Source organism: Bubalus kerabau, chromosome 20 (genome assembly GCF_029407905.1).
Source record: "Bubalus kerabau isolate K-KA32 ecotype Philippines breed swamp buffalo chromosome 20, PCC_UOA_SB_1v2, whole genome shotgun sequence".
Taxonomy (NCBI): Eukaryota; Metazoa; Chordata; class Mammalia; order Artiodactyla; family Bovidae; genus Bubalus; species Bubalus kerabau.
In genome coordinates this window covers 51900306-51926748 of record NC_073643.1, presented here as the reverse complement: position 1 = coordinate 51926748, position 26443 = coordinate 51900306, and the positions used below count along the sequence as shown (strand labels likewise).

The 26443-nt window shown below is 58.5% G+C and overlaps 2 protein-coding genes across 4 annotated transcripts in view; both read left to right on the top strand.

Annotated features, from left to right (window-relative positions):
* Positions 1–18379, top strand: part of SEMA3F (semaphorin 3F) — a 28760-nt gene extending 10381 nt beyond the window's left edge. Inside the window, exons 3-19 of one of the 3 annotated variants that reach the window (XM_055557931.1) lie at positions 7680–7840; positions 7943–8005; positions 8128–8247; positions 8970–9062; positions 10696–10789; positions 12137–12256; positions 12479–12618; positions 12737–12851; positions 13003–13072; positions 13238–13382; positions 14226–14448; positions 15082–15170; positions 15304–15345; positions 15532–15689; positions 15893–15960; positions 16222–16355; positions 17015–18379. In XM_055557931.1, the coding sequence (XP_055413906.1) occupies positions 7680–7840; positions 7943–8005; positions 8128–8247; positions 8970–9062; positions 10696–10789; positions 12137–12256; positions 12479–12618; positions 12737–12851; positions 13003–13072; positions 13238–13382; positions 14226–14448; positions 15082–15170; positions 15304–15345; positions 15532–15689; positions 15893–15960; positions 16222–16355; positions 17015–17446 (2267 nt within the window). In that variant the 3' untranslated portion in view covers positions 17447–18379. The other 2 variants (XM_055557932.1, XM_055557933.1) reach the window with 2 other exon arrangements.
* A 3927-nt stretch (positions 18380–22306) lies between these two features.
* On the top strand, positions 22307–25959 carry GNAT1 (G protein subunit alpha transducin 1). The gene is made up of 8 exons (XM_055557684.1): positions 22307–22412; positions 23604–23646; positions 23785–23926; positions 24018–24175; positions 24269–24397; positions 24659–24788; positions 25110–25263; positions 25386–25959. The coding sequence occupies exons 1-8, from the start codon at positions 22307–22309 to the stop codon at positions 25574–25576; spliced, it is 1053 nt and encodes a 350-aa protein (XP_055413659.1). The 3' UTR covers positions 25577–25959.
* The last annotated feature ends 484 nt before the right edge of the window (positions 25960–26443 follow it).

Here is a 26443-nt window from a genome sequence, read left to right as displayed (position 1 = left end):
TTTATCTCCACCAGGGGAAGGGAGATTTCTGGAAGAACAGAAGCAGAGGCGGTGTGTGTGGTGCAGCACTTGGGGAAAGGGCAAGATGCTGGATGGGGCTCACTCTCGGTGGTAGGATATAGAGTTTGCGTTTTCTCCCTTTTGGGTTTGGTTTTTAAGCTCTTTCTTTCATGGCAGAGGTACCACATACATACTGGGGGAAAGACAGTGCATTTGGGGAGGGGGTGCCCTGGGGGGGTCTCTCCAGAGATGGGCGCCACAGTCTGGTTCGTGCCCATGATCATGGTGCCCATGATCAGCTGCAGTGACCCCCCCCATCCCCACCCCCACCCTGAGCACTGTTCTGGCTCCTACAGCTTGTGCTTGGGGTGACCAGACCTGGACTGCTCACTTGGGCATCTACACAACTGGGCCGAGAGTGTGTTTGCTTGGCCTGACCTGGCGCTGTCCTGGGAATCTGAGCCCCGCCTCAAGAGAGCCCTTGGAGCTTTGGAGAAGCAGAGAAGATTCCTGCTGCATTTTTCTTAGAAATAGCAAGAGGGCCTTTGCCAGAGGCCTGGATGCCAGAAGGCTCCGATCTGAATCCAAAGCCCAGCTCACGTGGGTGCCTGAGCTTGGCAGGCCTGCAGGCCCCCGCCCCCCCAGCTTGCCAAGCAGCCCCAGGGAGAGGGTGGAGGCCTCCTGGGCTCCAGACCCTGATCACTGATCCTGACCCGACAAAGAATGGGGTCTGGGCGGTGGCTGCTGGCCTAGGTTCCAGGAGGCCGGCCGGTGGCCAGGGGAGGCCCAGTTAGGCTGACTTGTGCTGTTCCTGCTGGGACTGCCGGCAAGTATTGCCCATCTGCCGCATCTCTGCAGGGCAGGGACGGTCCCAAAGTAACAGCCCCTCCAGGGACCAGGAGGCCTTTGGGGCAAAAGGCCTTGGCTCCACTCCCCTCCCCCCAGTCTTCTTCCTTCCTTCCTGCCCCCTGGTCCCCTCTTGCCTCCATCTCCTCCGTCACCACCATGAACCCTGCTTGGCTTCCTACCCGGACATGCTCTTTCCTCTCAGGTCTCTGCACCCGGCCAAGAACCTTGTTTCTTCCCATTTAGGGCTCTGTGCTGATGCCCTCATTTCCTTCCAGGAGCAGAGTCCACCGTGTGGACCTGCTGGTCAGCCCGCGTTGGTGGCTCCTGTCGGTCTTACACTATAACTGCAGAGCAGCTGCTAGAATGCGGGGGCCTCGTGGGCTCCTGCGGCATCCGGGATAGAATGGGTGGCACTCCGGGCTCCTCTACCCAAGGCTGCCCATGCTGTCATTTTGCTCAGCACTCTCCAAGTCCCAGCACCAGGCCTATGTAGAGTACTCACTGCCCTTCTGGACTGGTGACCAGCTGAGTCCTGCTGGACTCCTGACACAGCCCCTCCATATGCCCCAGGGCTGACCCTGAGCACACTGCTGCCTGTGTGATTATGCCTCAGTTTCCCCACCGGAATACTGGGGAGGGAGCTAAGATGATCTGGGATACCCTGGGAACCTCTGGGTGGGTGAATGGGGCTGCAGGGACGGACTCCAGGAGTCTGAAGAGGGCAGAGATGGGGGCGGGGCCCAGGGCAGGGGGAGGGTCTTGACACTCACCAGCCTTTTGGTCCTATCCTGGCCTGTCCATCTGGTTGATTTATCAGAGTAAATGAGCCATGGAGAGTTTGTTGTCTTTTGCAGTCACAGAGGGGAGGAGGAGGTGGAGTAAGGAGTGAGGGGCTTCCGGGCCAGGTCTGGAATGTGGGAGGAGGGGTGGGCCCCTAGGCCTGCGGAACTGGAGGCTCTGATCCACTCTCCCCACCTGAGAAAGGGATGGGTAACACCCTCCCCTCAGGACCCGCCCCTCTTCCCACTCACTTCCCACTTCTTGGGGGCACATTCCAGTGTGAGCTGCTTGCCTGGCTCAGGCCCTCTCCTCCCACCCCAGGCTTGGGGACTACCCTGCTCCTTCAAGCCTGCCTCCTTGACCACACTGTCTTTTCCAGGCTGGGCTCGAGCTCTGAACTTTGCCTGGCCCACAGATGCCAAAGGTGTCCTCCTAGGCACACCATTTGGGTCCAGGTAGGATGTCCTGGCCGCTGGAGCCACCAGCCCAGACCTAGAACAATCAGGCACCATGTGGGCCTGGGGCTGGGCAAGGTTCAATGGAGGCACCTAGATGGAGGGCCCCCTACCAGCTAGGACACAATGGTTGAAAGTCATTGGACATCCTTCTCGGGGAGAGATGTAGGGCCAACCTCTGCTCTCCTCCTGTGTGTGCCAGAGGGTGACCTTGCTGCCACTTCCCACCTGCTGGTTTTTCCTGGGTCGGGATGAGCTGTGCCCCCAGCCTGTCTTCTCCTGGGCGGGGCAGGTGGGCGCTGGGGCGGAACGGGCGTGGGAACAGCATGCCTGGGCCTGCCGGGCCCCAGCCTCCAGCCCTTTGCCCCCAAAATGGGAGGGGAGCCCGCAGCAGAGTTTAGCCCAGCTGGGCTGCTCCAGCTTGGTGTTTACTGAACAGCTGCAGTGTTTACAGTAGCTCTTGAGAAGGGGCCCCTTGTTCCAGAGGATTTCCTATCCTGAGGGTCCCATCAAGGTCTGATCTTACTACCTCCCCATATCCCTGGGATAGGCATGTCAGGGAGCCAGGGACTACAACCATCTCCACCCTCTCCAGGGCTCGGCCACTGTCTTGGTGCCTGTCCCTCCACTGTCCACTGTGGCCTTGGGTCCCTCTCCCCTGGAGAAGCTGACATTCCCAGGAAGTGACAGCTCTAAGTGGTAAAATACGGTAACAGGGTCCCCAGTTCAGACTTTTAAATTAAATTCAATCAGAGCCGTTATTGAATATAAACACGCGGAGTCATTTACATGTTAATTATGTTGAATGGACTACGAGGCCATAATTAGTTGCTAATTGGGTGAGAGCTGCTGTAATTGGTTTTGTTGGCACCGACCTGGCTCACCTGCCTAGGGAGAAGAGGGGCAAGTATGGATGGCTCCTAGGGAGGCCTGTGGGTCTCTGCTCTGGACAGCCTGATGCAGAGATGGGACTGGAGAGGGAAGAGTTTGATGGGCTTGGGGCCAGAGGAACCTAGAGCCTGCCCCCCATCCCAGGAAGCAGACAGCTTAAGCCCTAGGCAAACCTCTGGGTCTGGCTTCTAGGGGGTTCCCATCTAGAACATCCCGAGGGGTGGCGGAGGGAAGGGACTGGGGGAATCAGCCCCTGAATCAAAGGTGACGTCCCTGCTCAGCCCCATGTGGGACCTGGACCTGAATAAATGGTACGTGCCTAGGAGAGAATTAGCACAAGGCACATGTCACCCCGGTGTATCCCTGCAGATGCCAGGACCCTGGCACTGAGGTATGTGGGAGGTGGGGTGCTGAGCAGGGAGAAAGATGCCTGCAAAGGCTTTAGGGCTGCCCTGCCCCCTGCTCAGCCTGGCTGGAGCTCCAGGGTTGCAAGGCTGCGGCCAGGGGCTGAGGCCTTCCGGCTGGCCGCTCATTAAAAGAGGATTAGGCTGGGAGCCAGGGGGCCAGCCCAGCCCCTAGGCCTTCCTCTGGGGCCCCTCACAGCTTGGGGGAGTGATGAAGGGGCTGGGGGCCACCCCTGCCCAGCGCCCATGAGGGTGTCCAGGAGGGACCCTGCCCCTTCTGCTCCTGCCCCCATCTCCTTTTCCATCTTGGTTTCCCTCCTCAGAAGGACTGGAGGATAGAGACCTAACAGAGACCCTGGCGCACCCCTGCCCCTCACCCTCCGCCTCATTTCTCTTCATCTTAGGAATTAGGGCTGCCCCAGCCCACATGAAGTCAGAGGTCAGGGCTGGGCTCCAGGACCTGTCCATCAGCTCGCAGTACCCATGCACAGCCCCGGAGGTGACACTGTCAGTCAAGGCCTGCGGCTTTGTAGGGCTGTAACCAAGGGGGTGGGGTACCCATCTCTGCTCCAAGACCCCCCTCTTGCAGCAGCCCCTGCCTCACTGGCGACAGACCTGGTGTCCTAGAGACGGGCAGCAGGGGTCGGGGGCCGCCCACTCGGGGTCTGCGGGTGAGGGCTGCAGACACGCCCCCTCAGCACTGTCCTCGCCCACCTCCTCCTTTCAAGTGAGGCATCAAGTGCTTCCCAGAGAGGAGGAAACAGAGACCCCCCCCCCAGGATTAGGCTCCTGTATGCTGAGAAAGTTCCTGCCCATGGACCTTTGCCAGGCCGTTCTGGGCCAGGACCCCAAGTGTCTAATGGCCATGGGAGACTGTCAAGGCTGGGAACGGCTGCGGAAATGAGGTGGCCGATGCCAGAAAAGGCTCTTCCTTCCCGATGACGGGAAAAGCCTTCCCGGATGTTACCCCACCCAGCCTGTGCCCAGCCTGCAAGAGGGCCTGGGGGTGGGGAGCTCGTCCCTGGAGCATCATCCAGGCACACCACCCTCTCTCCTCAAAATGAGAGCTCATCCAGACTTGAATCCCTGGCACCCGCAGAGCCTTGGATTGGGCTGGTTGTGCCCTGGCCCCTCCGTCTGTATTTTCCTGGGGTTGAGGCAGCGGGGTGACACCCCTGCTATCAGAGCTGGGCCTGGAACAAGTGGAGCAGAGGTGGGGACTGGCCTGAGGACGTGAGCAGCCTGGGTCCATGTCAGCTCCTCCTCGCACACCCATGCCTGCTTAGGCCCCCAGGTGCCCTGGGCCCAAGTCCCTGCCCCTCAGTGGAGCTGGCAGCCCTAGGCTCTAGGCCTGCTGACGCTGCAGGTGTCAGAGCAGGATGCCCAGGACTACTCAGCCACCACCTGCCTTCAGCCGCACTTCTTGGAGGAGTGAAGACCCCCTGTTCTTTCACCCTGTGGCAGAGGGGAGGTGGGGACAGGATACTAGTTTCAGTCCTTGCCTGGTGACCTAAGGTGAGCGCCACTCTCCCCTGGGCCTCAGTCTTCCTGTCTGGAGCTGGGGCTGCAGGGCTGTCACAGGGACCCCTGTTGTAATTCTTTACTACAATCTGGCTTGCAGGAAATGAGCACTCAGTGACCCCAACTGGGCTCCTGAAGCCCATGCCAGGAGCCCATGGCAGGGCCAAAGATTCCTGGCCCCTGTCCCACCCCTTCCCTACTCTATACAGCCTTATGGGGGTTCCCCACACCCGCCTGTTTCCACAGTGACCAAAACATCACATCCTGTGACAACAGAGCCATTGACGCCATATCCCGTGGTCACTGGGAGGGGTCCCGAGGGTCCTGAGTCATGTGCCCTGTAAGTGGAGGACGAGTCACCTTCCAGCCCTGGCCCTCCTGGCAGGCAGTCCCCACCACCACCACCAGGATGGGCTCTGCCAGAGCTGCCCCCTCCTTCAGTCCAAAAGGCCGTGGACCTGGGCGGGAATCCCGCGCTCTGCGCACTCCGATGTGTCACTTTCCTGCTCTGCCTGTCATCTGTAAACTGGATGCTGTGAGCACAGGGCTTTGCTCGTGACAGACACGGGATGACTAAGTGAGAGGCTCCCTCCACTCCCATCTCTACCCACAGGACGGGGACCCGGAGGGAGTGAGGAAGGGTCAGGTCAACAAGCCTCCTGCTCCTCCTGTAGGTCTGTTTCCTCACTGCTGAATGGCCCTCTTCTCTGTCCTCGCAGCACTTTGAACTTGAGAGGGGGATTTGGAAAACTTGAGGGGTCCTGGCACTGTAGAGTGGGAGGGCTCAGATTATAGGGGCCCACGGGGCTGGGCAGGGATGTAGGGATTATAGCCGATTGTATCCCTGGGGCTAGGTATTTGAAATTCCCTCCAACCGTAGATCCCTGTGTCTGAAGGTGCCCACTTGAGCCTTGCCTCCCTTCCCCCTGTTGCCCCCCAAATGCCCCCTAGCCCAGCAGGATGGATAAGGGCACTGTCAAGGCCATGCCCCCAGCCAGGGTATAAATAACCCCTGGCGGGCTGTCCCAGCCTGGGGGGGCTCCGCTGGCAGCCCCACTTCCTCTCTGGCCACTTCCTGGCCCTGGGGGTGAGGGAGTGTTTACTTTCCTGTTGTTACGATGGCTGGGTGGCCAGGCAGGGGACTCCGAGTGGCCCAACAACAGGTGCAGGACAGGTGCCCAGGCTGCCCTGCCCAGGACTTCAGAGGCACCGCCAACGAGGCCGAAGCCAGGCAGGGATCGGCCCTTTGATCCCTTGGCGTCCCTGCGTCCCAGCGGTGGGCCAAGGTCATCACCTGTATTCTCTTGTTGCCATAGTCAGGTCTGGGCAGGGCACGACCTCGGACGTGGCCTCCGGGTCTGCTGTGGGAGTCCCCTGGCTCCTGGCCCGCCTCACACGCCCATCTCAGCACATCCTGAAGCTCCCATTCAGAGCTGCTCTCAGGCTCAGCCTCTCCAGCCCCCTTCCCAGCTCTCCAGAGCACAGCGGGGGGTCAGGGTCAGCCAGGCCAGTTAGAGACAACTGCCCCAAGTAGAAGGCAGCCCGGGCTAATGGGAGGGAGCCCCCTGCTGGTTCCACCTTGAGGAGGACCTCAGATCCCAGCTCTTCCCCCTCTCCAGGTCTCTCCCTCGATTGCCCCACCTGTGAAATGGGTCACCAGCTGTGGGGCAGGGAGATTGCACATGTTTGATCTCCCTTGGGTGCCTCATGTGGTGTAGGACCGATATGTACAGGTGTATATACCTGGGCTGGGCACATCCATGCGTACTGTTGGTTCTGTGTGCCGCCATCTCAAGTCTCCTGTGCTGGTGAATATCCATCACCCTGGTTACAATCAACTCCTCTCTGGTGGAGCTGAAAATAGCTGGGGGTGGGTGGAGGAGGAGCCTGCCACAGGGACCCCTTGGAACTCCCTCTCCCAGAGGAGGAAGGTTCCCAAGTTTCCTGGAATCCTGTCGTTGGCGTATCACTAGCCAAGTTCTCTCCTATCTTTCATCCTCAGAAAGGAGGGCTTTCCCCCAGCAGCCTGTGGGGTCAGCGGGCCACATGGAAGGGAAACTGAGGCCTCAGATGGATGCTACTCCCAGCCTCCAGGGGTGCTGCAACTCTAGAGGGCAGGCCTCTTTCCTGGGAAGGACTTCCTGGCTGGTTCCAGGAAGTGGCCTGAGGGTTCCACCATCAGCTACCCCATGGGGCCTGGGGGAAGCCCAAGATATCTTGGGCAGTTTGCTTCCAGCAAGGCTTTCCAGTGTCCTGGCTAACCTGCTTCCAACACGGTGGGGACCTTGTGTGTGCCCGCTTTGCCCCCAGCCTTGTTGGCAGCTGGGGTGAGGACTGGGTGCCCCGGCTCTGTGCCAGCGTCTTCCGGCTTCCCTTGATGCACCTGCCCCCACCCCCACCCCCCTGTTCATTAACCCTTTTAGGCCCCTGTGGGAAGCTGGCCCCACCCTGAGCGTGGGAGCATTAACCCCCACCTGAGCAGAGTCTTTGATGCCATCACGTGCCCTGGCCTGCGCCCACTGCGCTTTCACTGGGACCTGGAGACTGGCTGGGCTGCTGATGAATCAGGGCCCCAGCTTTGGGTGTGGCCCCTTCCCTGGCTTGCCCACCCGTCGTCCCATTTTCTCCTCCGAGAATGTCAGGAACTCAAGAGGTTACCAAGTAGGCTCTGCAGGGGAAGCAGAGGGCTAAGATAACTGTGGGGCGGGGTTACCGCCTCTGTCGAGGGGATGCTGGCTGGCCTCCAGGTGCCCACTGCTGCCCTACCCTCCGCCCACAGAGCTTAAGGCCACAGGCACCGCCCACTTCTTCAACTTCCTTCTCAACACAAGCGACTACCGAATCCTGTTCAAGGACGAGGACCACGACCGCATGTATGTGGGCAGCAAGGACTACGTGCTATCCCTGGACCTGCATGACATCAACCGCGAGCCCCTCATTGTAAGGGCCAGGCCAGATGTGGGGCAGGGGGATGTGGGGGGACGTGGGCCCCCAGGGTGGGGGGCCCCTGCCGGCAGGCCCTCTGATCCCCTTCTCTGGCAGATCCACTGGGCAGCCACCCCACAGCGCATTGAAGAGTGTGTGCTCTCAGGCAAGGATGGCAACGTGAGTGCAGTGGGGTCCACGGGTGGGCTGGGGTGGGGAGGGCAGGGGGCACGGGGACCCCAGGAAGGCATGGGGCCTGGCAGGCATCTGGGGCATCTCCTTGGCTTTCCCTCCGGCCCCAGGGTGAGTGCGGGAACTTCGTCAGGCTCATCCAGCCCTGGAACCGAACACACCTGTACGTGTGTGGCACCGGAGCCTACAACCCCGTGTGCGCCTATGTAAACCGTGGCCGCCGCGCGGAGGTAAGCCCCGCCCCGCCCCAGGCCCGATGCCTCCCCCACTGGGAGCTGCCTTCCAGGGTTCTGACGGGAGCATGGGCCTGAGCCCCAGCCCTGCTACCTCCTGGCCCTGTGGCCGTGGGTGAGTGACTTCTTCCACCTCTCAGAGCCTCCGTTTCCGCACCTGAAAACGGGGCTTATAGCTGCCTTTCTCACAGGTCGGTGTGAGGAGGCGGCAGTGAGCTGATGCTCTCAGAGCACTTAGCACTGTACCTGGCGTGTAGTAAGCACTCACTCCATACCTGGCAGCAGTTCTCTTGGCTTTGCCTGTGGACGGTGCCCCCTGCAGCCAACCCAGAGGGCCTGGCGGGGGCCTCAGCATTAGGAGGCTGGACGCCTGGGTCAGCTTCTGCCGCACGGCCTGGGGGAGAGCTGCCCCTTCCTCAGCTCTGCCCACCCGCTCGCCCGCTTCTACCCCGCTCCATTTCCATGTGGGCATGCGTGTGAGCTGGTGTGACCTTGTAGAGTGTGTGTGAGAGCGACTGGACTGAAGGGGCATGGGTGTGTGCAGGTGTGCCCCAGCTGTGTGGACGTGTCCTCACGGCGGTGAGCCATGTGTGAGCTCAGGGGGCCCAGGTGCGCCTGTGTGTGTCCCTGGCATGTGTGGTGTGAGAGGCTGGCAGCCCAAGCCCGCTCCCCCAGCCCCTGCCACCCCTGGCTCTAACCCATGTTCCTCGTCTTCTCAGGCCACGCCCTGGACCCAGATGCAGGTGGTCAGAGGCCGAGGCAGCAGAGCCACCGATGGCGCCCTCTACCCGACGCCCACAGCCCCACGCCAGGTGGGCCTCATCCCTCCAGGCCCTTGCCAGCCAGTACTGCCTCAGCACCGAACTCACCCCGGGCCTGACCTTCCAGCCAGGAGCCCACACCCCAGGCCAGCCTCCCCAGGGTTTTCTGTCTACCTGTGTGCCCCCTCCCACCCCTTTCCCTGCAGTGCCCTCAGGCTCTGAAGGCATTCCCAGTTGGACTCGTGTCAGCCTCAGTGTGACAAGAAATCATGAAGTCACCAGTTGGGGAAGACAGGAGCCCTGGGGACAGCCATCCCTCCACCCTCAGAACACGTGTGTAGACATGTGTGAGCACATACCAACATACGCGTGGGCACGCGTAGGGCACTCTCCAGCCCACACCTTACTCAGCACCCAGTGCGGGAATATGGCGCGTGTGTTCAGCCTGACGTAGCTCTCAGGGGTCCGTGCCCCAGGCCTCCCTGGTCGTGCATTAATGCAGGTGTCCTGCATACCCCCATGCCCGGGGTGGAAGGGGCAGAACTGTGTTTCTACTAGGCTTGACCTGGGACAAGGCTGGGCTGGGGGGCACTGGAGGGAGGGGGCACTGGGGGCCGGGGCTGGGGGAGGCCGGGGCTGGGCAGGGGCGGGCAGGGGGGCAGAGGCTGCCGGTGAGTGACAGAGCAAGTGGTCACTTGAGCTGGTGTGTCTGTGGCAGGGAGTGCTGAAAGGTGGGGCCGCTCAGACTGTGTGTGTGCGCTCCCAGGGTGTGAACAATGGGTTCCGTGTGTTGGCTGTGGCGCGTGCCGAGCTTTGTGTGCAGCCCCGTGTGTGTGCAGAGTGGAACTGGAAGCAGGCCTGTGTGCACCTTCCCATCACCATCCCTGCCCCCTGCTGCGCCTTCTTCCTGCCTCTTGCCTGTCTCTTCTCCCTCCCTTAACCTTGTGAGCTTGTCCTGGTCCCAGTGCCTCTACCAGCCTGCCTCCTAGCATCTGCAGGGATGGGCTGGGAGGTTTGGGGGGCTTTGTGAATTCCACGTGGTCCGGGCTAGACCCCTCAACTCCCAGCTCCCCACAGAGATGTGTGGGGCTGGGGGCTCTGCTGAGGGGCAGGGAAAAGGCCCTGCTCTATTAGTCTGTCCCAAGGACTACAGGTAGGGCTCAAAACCCAGCAGCACAATAACCTCAGAGCCCTCGGGCCTGGTGGGACCTGACGGCAAAGGGCAGGACCCCAGGCCCTTGGCCAGTCCCCCTGCCCTGGTCAGGTCGTCAGCCCTTCTGTGGCCTGAGACTGGCAGCCACAGCCCAGAGAGGTGTGCCTCTGTGGCCCACTGGGGGGCCCTGGGCAGAGTCTCCCTGAACCAGTTGGCATGGAGGGGCTGAAGCCCCCATAAGCCCACCCCATGCCCCTCTCATGGTCCCCAAACCAGAGTCCTTTGAGACCTGTGATGTCCAGGTCTTATCTGAGACCTGGACCAGGAAGCAACTTCTTGGGAGCCCACAGCACGGCCGTGCCCTGGGAGACCTAGCCAGATGGAGTTAAAACCCAGTGAGATCTGGGGAGGGAAGCAGGGTGGCTTCAGGGTTCCCCTGGGGGCTCACTGTCACCCTGGGAGCCTGGGGACCCTCACCTTCCCTGGCTGTGGGACAGCCTGGACGACGCTGCGCCCCTCTCTGCCCTGCAGGATTACGTCTTCTACCTGGAGCCTGAGAAGCTCGAGTCAGGGAAGGGCAAGTGTCCCTACGACCCCAAGCTGGACACAGCCTCAGCCCTCATCAGTGAGTGCCCTCACCCCACCCCGGTTCTGTGGCCAAAAGGTGTGACCTCTGCCTCTGGAGCAGGGAGCATGGCTCCAGCACTTATCCCAGGGAAGAGACTGTGAGATTGCCGTGTCTGAAACCCGCCCCCCTCAGTGTGGCCTCTCTTGGCAAGGGGAAGGGTACAGACCAGACCCCAGTAGCTGAGGGGCAGAGACGAGGTGGCATAAGCCTCCATCCAGCCCCTTGGATGGGGGTGGGGGGTGGGGTGGGGATAGGCCCGGGGGGCCAGATTCTACCCTGAAATCCACATTGGGGTCCATGCGAAGATCAGAGCCCTCCAGACTGCAGCCTCCCTGGGAAAAGACAAGCGGGGTCTGCACTGAGGCCTGTATGAGGGCTGGTCCCAGAGTGTGCCTTAGATTGTCTGGGAGACCAGGAGAGGCCCACAAAGCAGCACCAATGGAGGGTGTTGGCCCAGAGACTGACTGGGAGAGTTGGTTTCTGGTCTGGCCAGGTGTCTGGGGAAGTTGGGAGAAGGTTCTCTGAGAAGGAGTCCTGCCTGGGGCCTCAGGAGCAGCTGCAGCCCCCTACCCCCAGGTCGGGCAAGCCCCGTGCTGACCCAGGTCCCTGCACTCAGCCTGTTTTCTGGCTGCCCAGCGAGTGTGCCTCTCAGCAGCTGCTGGGCAGCGTGCCACCTCCAGGCCTGGGAAAGGCAGTGGGTGGGCTTTATCTTCCCCCATCTTGGTAAGAAGGTCTCCTAGCTGGATGGCAGGATCCAGACCAGGGAGTCCAATGGGGGAAGATCAGACCTACTGGGAGGACCTTAGAGGAGCACCCTTGGAATGGTGTGCTGGAGCCAGAGCACTTCAGATTTTCTGTTAAATGTTCAGGTATTTTGTGGGCCAGCTATTAAACACAGATATTATTAAAAATTCAATTATATAAGCTTACAATTAAATTACTGTAAAAGACAAAGGTAAAGATACTCCAAACTCATTACTTCCTAATTATTTTACTACGTTTTATTATTATCTATACTCTTGAGATTATTTACATCTTCTGTGAATATCCGTGAGAAATACTGTCCACTGGTTTGAGCAGCTCTTCCCCACTCTGCTCGGTGATTCATGGTAATGGCTTGAAATCAGCCATAGTGGGAGCATTTACACCACAGATATTGGCTCTGGCTGCTTATCAGTCAACTGCGACCAATCCCAGTCCTCCCAGAACCAGTCGTCAAAACAGTCCCCAGCGCCCCACTGGTGGCACGACTGCCTGGGAGAACCTGAGCGGGGGAGACGGGCCCCTGCCCCGGAGGCTACCTGAGCTGTGCACTGTCCCCCTGACTCACTGGCCCACCTGCAGATGAGGAGCTCTATGCAGGCGTGTACATCGACTTCATGGGCACGGACGCAGCCATCTTCCGCACCCTTGGCAAGCAGACGGCCATGCGCACGGATCAGTACAATTCTCGGTGGCTCAATGGTGAGAACAGCCTGCGACAGCTCCGGTGGGCAGCGTGTCTGGGGTGCTGCACGGAGACCCTAAGGCAACACTCCTGGAAAATCTGGGGGCCCTTGACTGGCTAGGGCAAGGGTGGTTTCTTATCCCGGGTTAAGGGAAGGGTTGGGGGTGTTCCTGCACCTAGCCTGGGCAGGAAACCTTGTCTGAGGAGGGCCCTGCCTGCTGACTCCTGCCCGCCTGCAGACCCTTCTTTCATCCACGCCGAGCTCATCCCTGACAGTGCCGAGCGCAACGACGACAAGCTCTACTTCTTCTTCCGTGAGCGGTCCATAGAGGCGCCGCAGAGCCCTGCCGTGTACGCCCGCATTGGGCGGATCTGCCTGGTACGAAGCCCCTTTGCTGCCCCCTGCCCAGGCCCAGTCCTGGCTCGTCAGCCCGGCTTTGGCGGGGTCTTGGGGGTGAGCAAGCTGATCTGACTCAGCGCCTGCCCACCCCCACCAGAATGATGATGGCGGCCACTGCTGCCTGGTCAACAAGTGGAGCACATTCCTGAAGGCAAGGCTGGTCTGCTCTGTGCCAGGCGAGGATGGCATCGAGACCCACTTCGACGAGCTCCGTGAGCACCCGGGTGGGGCCAGTGGCCACTGCAGGGGAGGGCGGCCAGATGGGTGGTCAGGAAAGCTTGGTGTGTCCCCTCCCTGGAGCGGGCAGGGCTCTGGGGCTCCTGGCCAGGGTACGCTCCCAGCCCCCTCTCTTTCTATCCCCAGAGGATGTGTTTGTCCAGCAGACCCAGGATGTGAGGAACCCAGTCATCTACGCTGTCTTCACCTCCTCGGGGTGAGGCTGGGGACAGGGCCAGCAGTAGCAGGGGGTGGCAGTTTGAGGGGCTATGACTTGTGGAGCACCCCATCCTGGTGGGGAGCTGTGGGCGAAAGCAGGCTGGGGAGGGGTCCTGGGCCAAGGGTCTGCCCCACCCGCAGCAGCAGCCTGCCCTGCCCGCAGCTCTGTGTTCCGAGGCTCTGCCGTGTGTGTCTACTCCATGGCTGACATCCGCATGGTCTTCAATGGACCCTTTGCCCACAAGGAGGGCCCCAACTACCAGTGGATGCCCTTCTCAGGGAAGATGCCCTACCCACGGCCCGGCACGGTGAGGACCCCACTCAGCCTGCCTTTCCCCTTCCTCTCTTTCTACGAGACCTCTGCTGGGTCAGGCCCTTGGCAGACGTGGGCCCCACCATTGTGACACTCATAGCCAAGTGGCGGGCGGGGGGAAGGGTGGACCACACACACGTATAAACTCCCCATTCACCCGCTATAAAGTTGAAGTTAAAAAGAAAACTCCACCGTTTACAAACAGTGTCAGGCTGTGAAAGAAGCCAGCTAGGATCCTGAAACAGAGACGGTGGCTGGGTGTGGCAGGGTGCACCCTCTGGGGGCAGGGGCAGGGGTTGTTGGGGAGCTAAAAATCGTGGGGGAAGTCTTCAAGGCAGGCTGGAGGTGGGGGGGTGGGCAGGAGCCCCTGCAGGGAGGCGACCCACCTGATCTTGGTGTGATGGGGCCACCGCAGGAGTGGAAGCAGGAACACATCATGATCCGATCACATGGCTAGGCTGGGGCAGGAGCTCCCGCTGAGCAGGGGGTGGAGCGGGGGACAGGGGTCTGGAAGAGCAGTCTGAGGAAGCAGACAAGTGGGTGGGGATGAGGACCTGGAAAGGCCATGGTCAGCTCTGCCAGATGGCTGCCACAAGGTCATGGCACGTGAGCTGGGGAGATGGCCATGGGACCTGGCCGGGTGAGACCTTGGGACCTCAGCTGGAGCAGGACCTGCAGAGAGGTTGGGTGGAGGGCAGAAGCCCAGATGAGGGGCAGCTCTGAGAAGCGGAGCAGGGGGAGACAGCAGGTGGGCACAGACAGGAGAGACCTCTTCTGGAGCGAATGGGCCCGGCGGGCCCTGGGCGGGCTGGGCCTGACACTCATCACCTGCCTGCAGTGCCCTGGCGGAACCTTCACGCCATCCATGAAGTCCACCAAGGACTACCCTGATGAAGTCATCAACTTCATGCGCAGCCACCCGCTCATGTACCAGGCCATCTACCCTCTGCAGCGGCGGCCCCTGGTGGTCCGCACAGGCGCGCCCTACCGTCTCACCACTGTGGCCGTGGACCAGGTGGACGCAGCCGACGGGCGCTATGAGGTGCTTTTCCTGGGCACAGGTACCCACTGCTGCTCCCAGCCCCTCCCACACTGGGCCCGCTGGGTGGAGGGTGCTGACCCACAGGGCTGGGCCCTGACCTCCTAGGGGGTTGCTACAAGGTTGTCCCTGTCACCCCTGCCACCTCCTTCATCCTATGGAGCCCTCTATTACCAGGATAACTGAGAATGGGGGTGGGGAAACCCCATTCCCATCCTCGTCCCTGGTGGCCGGAGAACGGGGACCCAGGGTGCCTGGGGACCCATGTTTGGGCAGGAAGAGGGAAGACAGGCAGGCACTTCTAGGACACCCGGGTCCAAGTACACACATGCTCTCGTGTGCACATGCAGACCACGTTCACCGCTGTCCCAGTAGTTTTCAACCCAGGGGAACGCATCCTGCATCCTGTTCTCAGCTTCCCAAACGAGGGTCTGGGGGCAGAGGGGCAGACTCTAGCTGTGGCACCCTCCTTATGCAGGGCCAGCCCCCTTAGACCTCTTCCCCTCATCTGCGGGCTGCTCTTCCACCTTGGCATAGAGCACGCCCACTCCACTGCCCCTGGGGGGGTCTGGGCCCTGGTGGGGGAAGGGGCTGAGGCTGGTGCCCCTTTCCCAGCACCCTCAGCCCCGCTGAGGCCCTGCCCGGCCCGTTCCAGACCGCGGGACAGTGCAGAAGGTCATCGTGCTGCCTAAGGACGACCAGGAGATGGAGGAGCTCATGCTAGAGGAGGTCGAGGTCTTCAAGGTGGGTGTGACACCACCCGGGCCTGTCCCGCTCACCACAGCTGCCCTCGGTGCCACCTCCTAACCTCAGACCTCCAGGTCAGGACAGGAAGGGGGGTCCCTAGGGTTGCACGCTAACGCCTGTTTTCTTCTAGGACCCAGCACCTGTTAAGACCATGACCATCTCTTCTAAGAGGGTGAGTTTAGGCGAGGTGGGCTGGGAGTGGGCATGGAGCCCACCTCCCCTTGGGGTCAAGCCCATGGTAAAGAGAGATGGGGGATATTGAGGCACCGAACAGGAAGAGGAGGAGCCCAGCTCAGCTGGCTCCTAAGGAAAGCTGGCTGCCAAGAGGGAACTGACAAGCCCCTACCCCTACCCACAGCAACAACTGTACGTGGCCTCAGCCGTGGGCGTCACACAGCTGAGCCTGCACCGCTGCCAGGCATACGGGGCCGCCTGTGCCGACTGCTGCCTCGCCCGGGACCCCTACTGCGCCTGGGATGGCCAAGCCTGTTCCCGCTACACAGCGTCCTCTAAGAGGTGCAGACCCTGAGACCTTGGGAATTCTGACTAAAAGGCTCTGTCCTGGGGGTCTAGAGATGGATGTGATATTGCCCTGGGGGGGTCTCTGTGGGTGAGGCATTCTAGTAGCCTGGAGTTTTGGGGTTCTAGAGACCTGGTGGTGGGGAGTTGGGGGGACAAGCTTTCTTGAGAATACTTCTTTAGGAGTTGTCTTCATCCAGGCGGAGCCGCCGGCAGGATGTCCGGCACGGGAACCCCATCCGGCAGTGCCGTGGGTTCAATTCCAACGGTGAGTATGCTGTGTCTCATTACCACCATGCGGCCCGCAGAGCCGCTCACGGGGCCCATGCTGCACAGACCCTCCCATGGTCCGTGGAGGTGAGGGGTTTTGGAGAAGGGATGTCCCTGGCCACCCCCTCCAGGAGTGGATGCCTGAGGGCACAGCCCTGCCTGTGTGTGTGGGGGTGTGTGTGGCTGTGTGTGCCCCCTGCCAGCCCACGGTCTGCCCAGAGGCAGTGCTGCTCTCACGTGGCACCCTCTTGCTCTGCAGCCAATAAGAACGCCGTGGAGTCTGTGCAGTACGGTGTGGCAGGGAGCACAGCCTTCCTTGAGTGCCAGCCCCGCTCGCCCCAGGCTACTGTGAAGTGGCTGTTCCAGCGAGATCCCAGTGACCGGCGCCGCGAGGTGACTTCCTGTGCCCCATGGTCCTTGCCGTGGATGGGGCATCCCTCATACAGTAGAAATTCCACGTGGGTGAAGCGTGGTATAGGAACCAAGAATGGGGCAGCCCTCATTCTAAGAAAGTCCTTCCAAGCACCCTTCCCTGTGTGGAAATCATTTGGGTGAATCCAGTTATATGGAAACCCTGGGGGGTTTCCATATTACATGGAAACTATTTGTAGGCATGCCTTTTTATGTGAGAGTTCCACATGTGTACTTGATTGGCAGTGTACCTCTCTGTATGGAACTGTCACGTGGATGAGTTCCAGCATCTGGAAATTCTATTGGGTAGCCCTCCTATTATGGAAATAGCTTCTAGGCAGTCCCTTCTTAAACAGAAATTCTAGGAGGGTGCCCCAACATCCGTTTATTCTCATTAAATAGAAATTGTATGTATGCTCCAGAATTCCCTCATTGTATAGACTCCCTTTATGGTCATTCCTCCAGAAATGGCAGTGTCATATGCCATTCAGATGTCATATGGACACTTCCTGTGGGTTTTTCTTGCTCCATGGAAATTCCAGATGGGTGTCCCTCCATGGGGTGGCCACAAAGGTGGTCTGATCTGGTGGGGACAGCAGGGTGGTCCTGCAGTCCCTGAGTTCCACCCCCTGCCCCTACAGGTCCACACGGACGACCGCTTCCTGCGCACTGAACAGGGCTTGCTGCTCCGCGCCCTGCAGTCTGGCGATAGCGGCCTCTACTCCTGTACAGCCACCGAGAACAACTTCAAGCACATCATCACACGGGTGCAGCTGCATGTCCTGGGCCAGGAAGACATCCGTACGGCCCTCTTCCCACCGCCAGCTGCGAGCATTCCACCGCCAGCTGCGAGCATTCCACCACCCCCGGGCACCGGCCCCCCAAAGCCCCGTTACCAAGAGCTGGCCCAGCTGCTGGCCCAGCCAGAAGTGGGCCTCATCCACCAGTACTGCCAGGGCTACTGGCGCCACGTGCCCCCCAGTCCCAGGGAGGCCCCAGGGGCACCCAGGCCTCCTAAACCCCAGGACCAGAAAAAACCCCGGAACCGCCGCCACCACCCGCCGGACACATGAGGCCTGCTGTCTGAGCCCTGCAATGGGCCAGCCTCTAGCCCTTGTTCCTTTTAATATAAAAGATATATATATATATATATATATATAAAAAAATATCTATATTCTATATACACCCTGCCCCTGCAAAGACAGTATTTATTGGTGGGTTGTAAATAACCTGCCTCAACGGCAGCATCGTCCAGAACTTAGACCCAAGCTGGTCAGAGACAGCAGAAAACGGAGCCCACCTAACCAGGCACAGCCAGTTGGCCGGGTCAGGCCAGGACCACAGTCCCCAGGCTCACCTGGGGGTCTATCTGCTCGACAGCCACCGGCGGGATCAACAGGACACGGGCAGCGAGCAGGCTCTACCTGGATAGAGCACGGACTGTACACACACCTGTGCCAGTGTGTTCCATCAGCCTGTGCTGTTGGCATGCACGTGGAGGCGAGGACTGCTTTGGAGACTGGGGGTGGGGGGCGGGGGCTCAGATGCACTCAGAGAAGGGAAGAAGGGGGTGGCACAGGATGCCAGCGCCTGCCTGGGAGAGGGGCACTCAGTCAAGGCCAGCCCTTTCCTGGGTATTTATTCTCTATTTATTGGGGATAGAAGAAGAGGAGCCCTGCCTGGGTGGGGCAGCCCCTCCGGCCCCTCCTTCCCACCCTGCCTGGCCTCTCTACCTCCTCTTCGCTTTTTCTGTGCCACTGTGACTCGGGGGCTGGGAGAACAGCAGAGGGGCCAGGCTCAGGTAGCACTGAGGGGGGAAAGGGCCATGGCAGAGGCCTGGGGCCTGCAGGGGCTCCCCAGGGCTCCCTTCTGCCCACCACTTCAGATGATGGGTGTAAATAGCTCTGGGGGGCAGTTGGGTAGTGGGGTGGGGGCTCCTGGCAGCCTTCTGCTGCCCGGCTGCACCTGCCTTTGGGTTCCATCTTGCTAATAAACACTGGCTCTGGGACTGGACTTTGGTGTTCTCCTTGGCGCAGGAGGGAGGGTGGGAGTTCAGCCCACACCCAGATTCTGTTCTCCACTAATGTAGCTTGACCACCAGTTCCCCCACGGTCTCCTTTGCAAGTTCAGCTTTCAGTCATTCATTCAGCCGCTTGATCGTTCACTCACACTGCTTTCTCACCTGGCTTTGTGTTTTGCCAGGAACTCAGGACTCAGAATTGGCAAGACAAAGCCACAGCCTTCACAGCACAGCTGCCCCTGGCCCGAGAATCAACAAAATTCCCATTCTTCCTGTCTCCTTCCAGCCAGCTCTTAGCAGAGGGCCCAGCACAAGCAAATGTCCAGAGGCAGGGAAGACCAGGATAAGTGGGGATCTGCTGGAGAGGAGGAAGTGGGGCTGGGGGCCCTGGGCCAAAGTTAATGAGTCAAGCCTTGATGTGCATGCATGTTCAGTCATGTCTGACTCTCTTTGCAATCCTATGGGCTATAGCCCGCCAGGCTCCTCTGTCTATGGGATTTTTCAGGCAAGAATACTGGAGTGGGTTGCCATTTCCTTCTCCAGGGGATCTTCCTGAGCTAGGGATTGAACCTGTATCTCCTGCATTGGCAAGTGGATTCTTTACCACTGAGCCACCTGGGAAGCCACTAGCTAGGGAGGCTCAGGGATCCAGCAGGGTTCAGGGCCATACCTGGCAGGCAAGGGGAGCCAGGTGGGGACAAGGAGGCAGTGAAAGAGTCCCACTTTAAGCAAAGCCAATATGTAGAAAGCAGGCTTTTGTTGGTTTCACACACCTGGGCCCCTGTACCACCCCAACCCCCTGGGCAGTGTACAGGCTGCAGAGACTCCCAGGGCCCACTTGCAGCATGGTGGTGGGGTAGAAGACAAATGGAACCTAAAAGTTGAAGTGGCGCAAATAATCTATTGCTCCTGAATGGATCTCCCCTCACCCAGCAGGGCAGATGTTGAAGCCACCAGCTCCCAGCTCACAGAACCAGTGTCTACTTCCTACATGTTTAGGGTCCGTGTGTGTTGTGTGTGTGTGTGTGTGTGAATTTTTTAATTCAAGTATAGTTGATTTATAATGTGTTAATTTCTGCTGTACAGCAAAGTGCTTCAGTTATACATATATTTATACATTCTTTTAAAATATTCTTTTCTGTTATGGTTTATCAAAAAGTATTGAGTTTAGTTCCCCGTGGTATACAGTAGGACCTTACTGTTTATGCATCCTATATATAATAGTTTGCATCTGCTAATCCCAAACTGCCACTCCATCCCTCTCCCACACCACTCCCCCTTAGCAACCACAGTCTGTTCTCTATGTCTGTGAGTCTGTTTCTGTTTTGTAAAAGTTCACTTGTGTCATATTTTAGATTCCACATATAAGTGGTATCATACGGTATTTGCCTTTCTCTTTCTGACTTGCTTCATTTCGTGTTATAAGCTCTAGTTCCATCTGTGCTGCTGCAAATGGCATTATTTCATTTATTTTTGTGGCTGAGTAGTATTCCAGTGTGTTTTTGTGCCACGTCTTCTGTATCCATTCTTCTGTTGATGGATGTCTAGGTTGCGTCTTGGCCATTGTGAATAGTGCTGCTATGAATATATGGGTGCATGTATCTTTTTGAATTACAGTTTTCTACAGATGTATGCCTGGGAGTGGGATTGCTGGATCATATGGCAACTCTGTTTTTAGTTTTTTGAGGAACCTCCATACTGTTCTCCCTAGTGGCTCTACCAACTTGCATGCCCCCCAACAGTGTAGGAGGGTTACCTTTTCTTCCACTCTGTCCAGCATTCATTATTTATAGACTTCTTAATGATGGCCGTTCTGATGAGTGTGAAATGGTACCTCATTGTAGTTTTAATTTGCATTTCTGTAGTAATTAACAATGTTGAGCATTTTTTCATACGTATGTCAGCCATCTGTATGTCTTCTTTGGAGAAATGTCTAGTTCTTCTGCCCATGTTTTGATTGGATTATTTGTTTTTTTGTTGTTGAGTTGCATCAGCTTTTTGCATATTTTGGAAATTAAGACCTTGTCAGTCATCATTTGCAAATATTTTCTCCCATTCCTTAGGTTGTCTTTTCATTTTGTTTATGGTTTCCTTTGAGGTGCAAAAGCTTTTAAGTTTGATTAGGTCCCATTTGTTCATTTTTGCTTTTATTTCTATTGCCTTGGGAGACTGACCTGAGAAAATACTGGTACGATTTATGTCAGACTGCTTTGCATACATTCCCTTCTAGGTGTTTGATGATGTCCTGTCTTACATTTAAGTGTTTAAGCGACTTTGAGTTTATTTTTGTGTGTGGTGTGAGAGTGTTCTAACTTCATTGATTTACATGTGCCTGTTCAGCTTGCCCAACACTAGGGACAGTCTCAATGCTCAGAATATGGGGCCCTGGCAGCCTTGCGTCCGCAAGAGTTGAGTGCTAAGGCAGCAAGTTTTCTGGGGAGTTCAGCCAGGAGGGGGCTGAGAGCCCAGGATCTGAGTCTTCTCATGGGAGGTGGCAAAACTCCAGAGGCTGCAACTCAACACTACATGCTCAGCTGAACCACTTCCACTTAGGAGCACATCCTGTCCCGTCTGAACCCCACACAGACATCTAACCCCTAAGCTGAGGCAGGCATGCCCTGGAGATATCCCTGACAGGTCCCAGAGCACCCACAAGGGACAGAAGAGGAGTGGGGCTCATCCGCTCCTCCCCTGGGAATGCCAGACCTGCTCTGGGACTCTGTTCCCATCTGATAACAGGCCTGCAAGATGTTCCCTGGAAGAGCCTGGCCACCTCTGCAGGTCAGACTGCTGACCTCAAGTTTATGGGTACACGCACATGCAAGTGTGCACACATACAGGCAGACACGTGCATAAATGTACGTGCACACAGGCAAATCCACACACACGCATTTCACCTGTGCATGCACTTATACATTCACACACATGCAACATTAACCCACATAAGCATAGCAAAGTACACATATAAACATGCACATGAGAAGTGCACAAAAGCATCCATGCACACACACACATGGTACACAAACAAGCAAGCATAGACATACACTTGTACTCATGAAAGCACAGGCACATGTTTACACGCAAGTATACACAGACAAACATATGTCATTGTCTTGCTTGACACCAGTACAGGATACATGCACACCCACCCAAGTCTGTTGGAATCATGGAGGCAGGTAGAGGCCTCACCCAGGTTGGATCCAGCCCTTGGTACAGGGCAAATGCAATGTCCACCTTTCCTTCTTGACTCCCTATTAAGCATGGAACCCTGGCCTAGAGTCACCGGCCCTTCTCAACCACCTCCTGCCGTGTGATCCTCTGAGCCTCCACTTCCTCATCGGTGCAGTGATGTGGTGCATCTGCCAGGCTGGTGTGAGCTCGGCAAGGAGCAGTGCTGAGCCCAGTACTAGGCAGTGGGCAGGTGCTCCTTGCAGGCTTATCCTTCTCCTCTCTGCTCCCAGGCCCACCCCTCATTACCCCCACCCCCAGAACTGAGGCCCTCTCTTCCCCTTTTTGAGCCTGAACCCCGCAGAACTTGTACCCCTGCTTTGGAGCAGGGGCTGGACTAGGACTCCAGGGTCCCTTCCAGAGGGTTTGGGGAGCGGCAAAGAGTGGGGTGCAGAGTCAGCAGGTGAGGGATTGGGGCCATGCCAGCCTGATTAGGAGGGCTGGGGGCTGAGCTGGATTCACCTGTCCTTGTCTCTGATTGGCTCTTAGATACCAACAACCCCCAAATCCTACTAAGCAGCCCCACCAGGCCCTGCACAGATCTGTAGACAGCCATTGGATTTCCAGTTCTGGGGTCAGAAGGGTGTCCGGGGAGGCCAGAGGCTAGCCTGAGCCTGGCTCTGGGGAACCCCTCCATCCGGAAGAACCAACTCACGGCCCTCCTCCTTCACCTCCTGCCAGGACCATGGGGGCTGGGGCCAGCGCTGAGGAGAAGCACTCAAGGGAGCTGGAAAAGAAGCTGAAAGAAGATGCTGAGAAAGATGCTCGAACCGTGAAACTGCTGCTTCTGGGTAAGGGGGTGGGCTGAGGAGGGGCCACATCTGCCAGTCAGAGGCCTGGGGGCAGGCAGGTGGCCCTTCTGTGAAGCAGGTGTGATTTGGGAAACAGAATGAGCCTACAGCCTAGCAACAGAGTGGAGGCCAGGCCAAGCAAGACCAGGTCTGATGGGTGATACTTTTGGCTCCCTAAGGTTAGGTATCCCACAGAAACCCTTTCTGGAGGGCTCAAACCTCAGGCAACCTCCCCTCCCAAGATGTGTGTGCCAATCACACTTTTTTTAGAGATGTGTTCAAGGCCCACTTTTGCCCTGGCTATGTTCCCTCAAACCCCAGCCTTTAGCTTGATGGGTCTGCTGAGCAGGGCTCAGAAACCAGGGGCCTCGGAAGCACCACAAGGCTGCTCCCTTGGGAAGGAGAAGGTCACAGTCCTCCTGAGAGTAGGTAGCTTCCAGGACCTCCCAGGTCCACACACAGTGGCCCTCAGTTTCCAGAGCTTTATTGCTGGCAGACCTGCAGGACAGGTGAAAGATGTAGAGGGCTACTAAGGCCCAGCGGAGAATAGATAAAGCCATGTCCTTGGTCCCATGGGTAGTGAGGGGAGATAGGACTGATCTAGTACTTCCTCCTGCCGCCACCACCGAGGGAAGGAACTACTTTGAGAAGGCACCTCAGGCTTCACCCAGGCTGTCCAGGGTTCAGCCAGACAGGTGAATGTGTGTAGAGAGACCAAACCAGAGTACCCCAGGGAAGACAGGCTAAGCCAAAATCCCATTAACTGTGCCTGACACCCACACACGAGCAGGCTCAGAAGGACTGTCAGCTCTGTCTTCTCCCCCAGCAAAACGTGCTAATTCCCTCTGAGCCTCTTGGGGACACTCCCTTCCATCCCAGGTGGAAAAGCAGGGGTTGACCTGGCTCAAATAATCCCATGCATGTAGTACCAGAATCGTCCACAAGGTGGAGCTCAAGGTTTCTTTATTTTTGGCCTCCGAAAAATAAGACAGCCTACCAGGTGTTGGAGGCTCCAGGACAGAGTTGAGGTTGTCCATTCGCCTCGTCAGCCCCCTTTGGTCACTCCTGACATTTAGGTTTTGCTGCCGGGGCATTAGGACCTTATTTTGGGAGTGTGGTAGGGAAACAGGTGGGATAGAGGGGACAGTGCGGTCTGCGCATCTCTGAGGCAGGGTTTCCATTCCAATCCAGGTGCCGGTGAATCCGGGAAGAGTACCATTGTCAAGCAGATGAAGTGAGTGCCCCTACCCTATCTGAGGCCCTGGGGGTGGGCGGTGCCCCTTCCCTACCTGAAGCCCTGGGGTTGGGCGCGCCCTGGAGGTCTGATCCCCAACCCACCCAAGAGGTGCTGACCTGGCTCCCGTGGCTGTAGGATTATCCACCAGGACGGGTACTCACTGGAAGAGTGTCTTGAATTCATTGCCATCATCTATGGCAACACGCTACAGTCCATCCTGGCCATCGTGCGCGCCATGACCACGCTCAACATCCAGTACGGAGACTCTGCGCGCCAGGTGTGCCAAGAGACTAGCTGAACAGGGTATCTGGGGATTCAGAGGCTGAGCCCCAGCCCCTGGTTACCACCAACCACTCCCCTGCCCTCAGGACGACGCCCGGAAGCTGATGCACATGGCAGACACCATCGAGGAGGGTACGATGCCCAAGGAGATGTCAGACATCATCCAGCGGCTGTGGAAGGACTCCGGTATCCAGGCCTGTTTCGACCGAGCCTCAGAGTACCAGCTCAACGACTCTGCTGGCTAGTGAGAGCACAGGCCAGGCGCAGGGGTGGGGGACAGGCAGGGCCCTGGCACACCCCTCCACCCAACCCTACCCACATCCCATATCTCCCACAGCTATCTCTCAGACCTGGAGCGCCTGGTAACCCCAGGCTACGTGCCCACTGAACAGGATGTGCTGCGCTCCCGTGTCAAGACCACGGGTATCATTGAGACGCAGTTCTCCTTCAAGGACCTCAACTTTCGGTAGGACACTGAGCCCTGACTCCTGCTCTGGAGTGGGGAGGCCTTCCCCCAAGTTCACTGCCAGAGGCCTGTTGGTCGCAGAGGTCCCAGCCCTTCTAGAGACCTGCCACTTCTCCAACACCCCACCAGCTGAGAAGTCTGGCCCCTCCGGATGCCAGGCCCATCTGGGTGCTTCCCAGCCAGCATTAGGAAGCCAGGGGATGCCTGTGGGCGTCTTCGGGAGACTTGATACACAGGTTTCCGGTCCTCATGGCCCCGCAGGATGTTCGATGTGGGCGGGCAGCGCTCAGAGCGCAAGAAGTGGATCCACTGCTTCGAGGGGGTGACCTGCATCATCTTCATCGCGGCGCTGAGCGCCTACGACATGGTGCTGGTGGAAGACGACGAAGTGGTGAGTGTCCAGCCAGGCCGTGCGATTGAGCGGGGAGGAGGAGAGGAGAAAGAGGAGACGGCGCTGTGCGCGGGCGCGGGGAGCATCTGAGAGAGGATGTTTGTCCCAGAGCCCTCTGAAGGAGGAGACGAGGCAGCCTCCTCATCAGGAGATGAAGGGAGGGTGGGCGAGTGGCAGGAGAAGGAGGAGACAGTCTTGGAGCTGTCTGAGTGGGGGCCCGGAGCCCAGAGAGCAGGCTGGGGTCGGCCAGTCAGTCGCAGTCAGGTGGAGGGGGGTGGCGACCCCTGTCCCCCGGTGCCCGACAGCCTTTGTCCTCCTCAGAACCGCATGCACGAGAGCCTGCACCTGTTCAACAGTATCTGCAACCACCGCTACTTCGCCACCACGTCCATCGTGCTCTTCCTCAACAAGAAGGACGTCTTCTCGGAGAAGATCAAAAAGGCTCACCTTAGCATCTGCTTTCCGGACTACAACGGTGAGAGCCTTGGCCTGCCACCGGGCAGCGCTCCAAAGCCACTCTCTCGGCCTGAACTCCTCCCGCCGCCACGAGGAGGCTTCGTAGCAGGGACTGAGAGCCCCCCACCCCTCCCCTGCCAGGGCCCAACACGTATGAGGACGCCGGCAATTACATCAAGGTGCAATTCCTTGAGCTCAACATGCGACGCGACGTGAAGGAGATCTATTCCCACATGACATGCGCCACCGACACGCAGAACGTCAAGTTTGTCTTCGACGCTGTCACCGACATCATCATCAAGGAGAACCTCAAAGACTGCGGGCTCTTCTGAGGTGGCTCCCCTGCGGGCCGGGATGCTCCTCTGTCTTGCCTCTTGATCTCAGTACACCCCAGGGGCCTCATCCCCAGCTCCCCATCCCATCTGCAGGCCCCTCCCCAGCTTTCCAGATCCACTCCACTGCCTGGCGTCTGGTCCCCGGACTTTCTGACCCTTCCGCTTCCGGGTCCCACTCTAGCTCCTCAGGCTCCACCCCTACGGCCATAGGCCCCGCCCCTGGCTCACAAGCCCCACCCACTAGCTCTCTTTTGACTCCGCCCCAGTCACTCAGGGCACTGCTTCCACGCCCATCTCCATATGACTCCATCTGTTATGGATGCTGACTCTGTTCCTTCTCTTCGCAGGTGCCTGAGCTCATGCGTCCCTGAGACCCTGCAGCCCTTGACACCTTGTAGCCCCAATGCACATGACCCTATCAGTCCCCCAGGACTCCTGGGCTCCAGCCTGTGGCCCCACCAGCCACACACTCAAAGCCCTAAACCCTGCTAGCCTTGAGGCCCTATAACCCTCCCTCGTGGCTCCCAGGATTCCCAGGTCTCCGAGAGTCCAATGCCCCCAGCCACCCCAGCACTGCCCTTCACGGCCTGGCTGCACTGGCCTCCCAGACCTACCACAGCCAGCTTCAGCTAGGAGCAAGCAGGACTTGGGGCAGCTACAGCTCACGGTGACTCAGCAGTACCTCTACTGACCAATCTCCTGCCTCTCTTCTGCCCCAGGAGGCCCATTACTCACCTGGTGAGTCTGGGTTCAGCAAACAGCCCTCCCTCCCAGAGCTTTATGAAGGGCAGGGGGCAGGCATGGAGCCCTCCTCTGAGCAAGCCTTCTGCTTACCATCAGCCCATTCTAGCCTTACCACCTCCA

Bases quoted from the DNA above. Each gene is read 5' to 3' on its own strand.
- GNAT1 (XM_055557684.1), top strand. From the start codon at position 22,307: ATGGGGGCTGGGGCCAGCGCTGAGGAGAAGCACTCAAGGGAGCTGGAA. The intron at 22,413-23,603 runs GTAAGGGGGTGG...ATTCCAATCCAG, and splicing joins CGTGAAACTGCTGCTTCTGG to GTGCCGGTGAATCCGGGAAG. The intron at 23,647-23,784 runs GTGAGTGCCCCT...CCGTGGCTGTAG, and splicing joins ACCATTGTCAAGCAGATGAA to GATTATCCACCAGGACGGGT.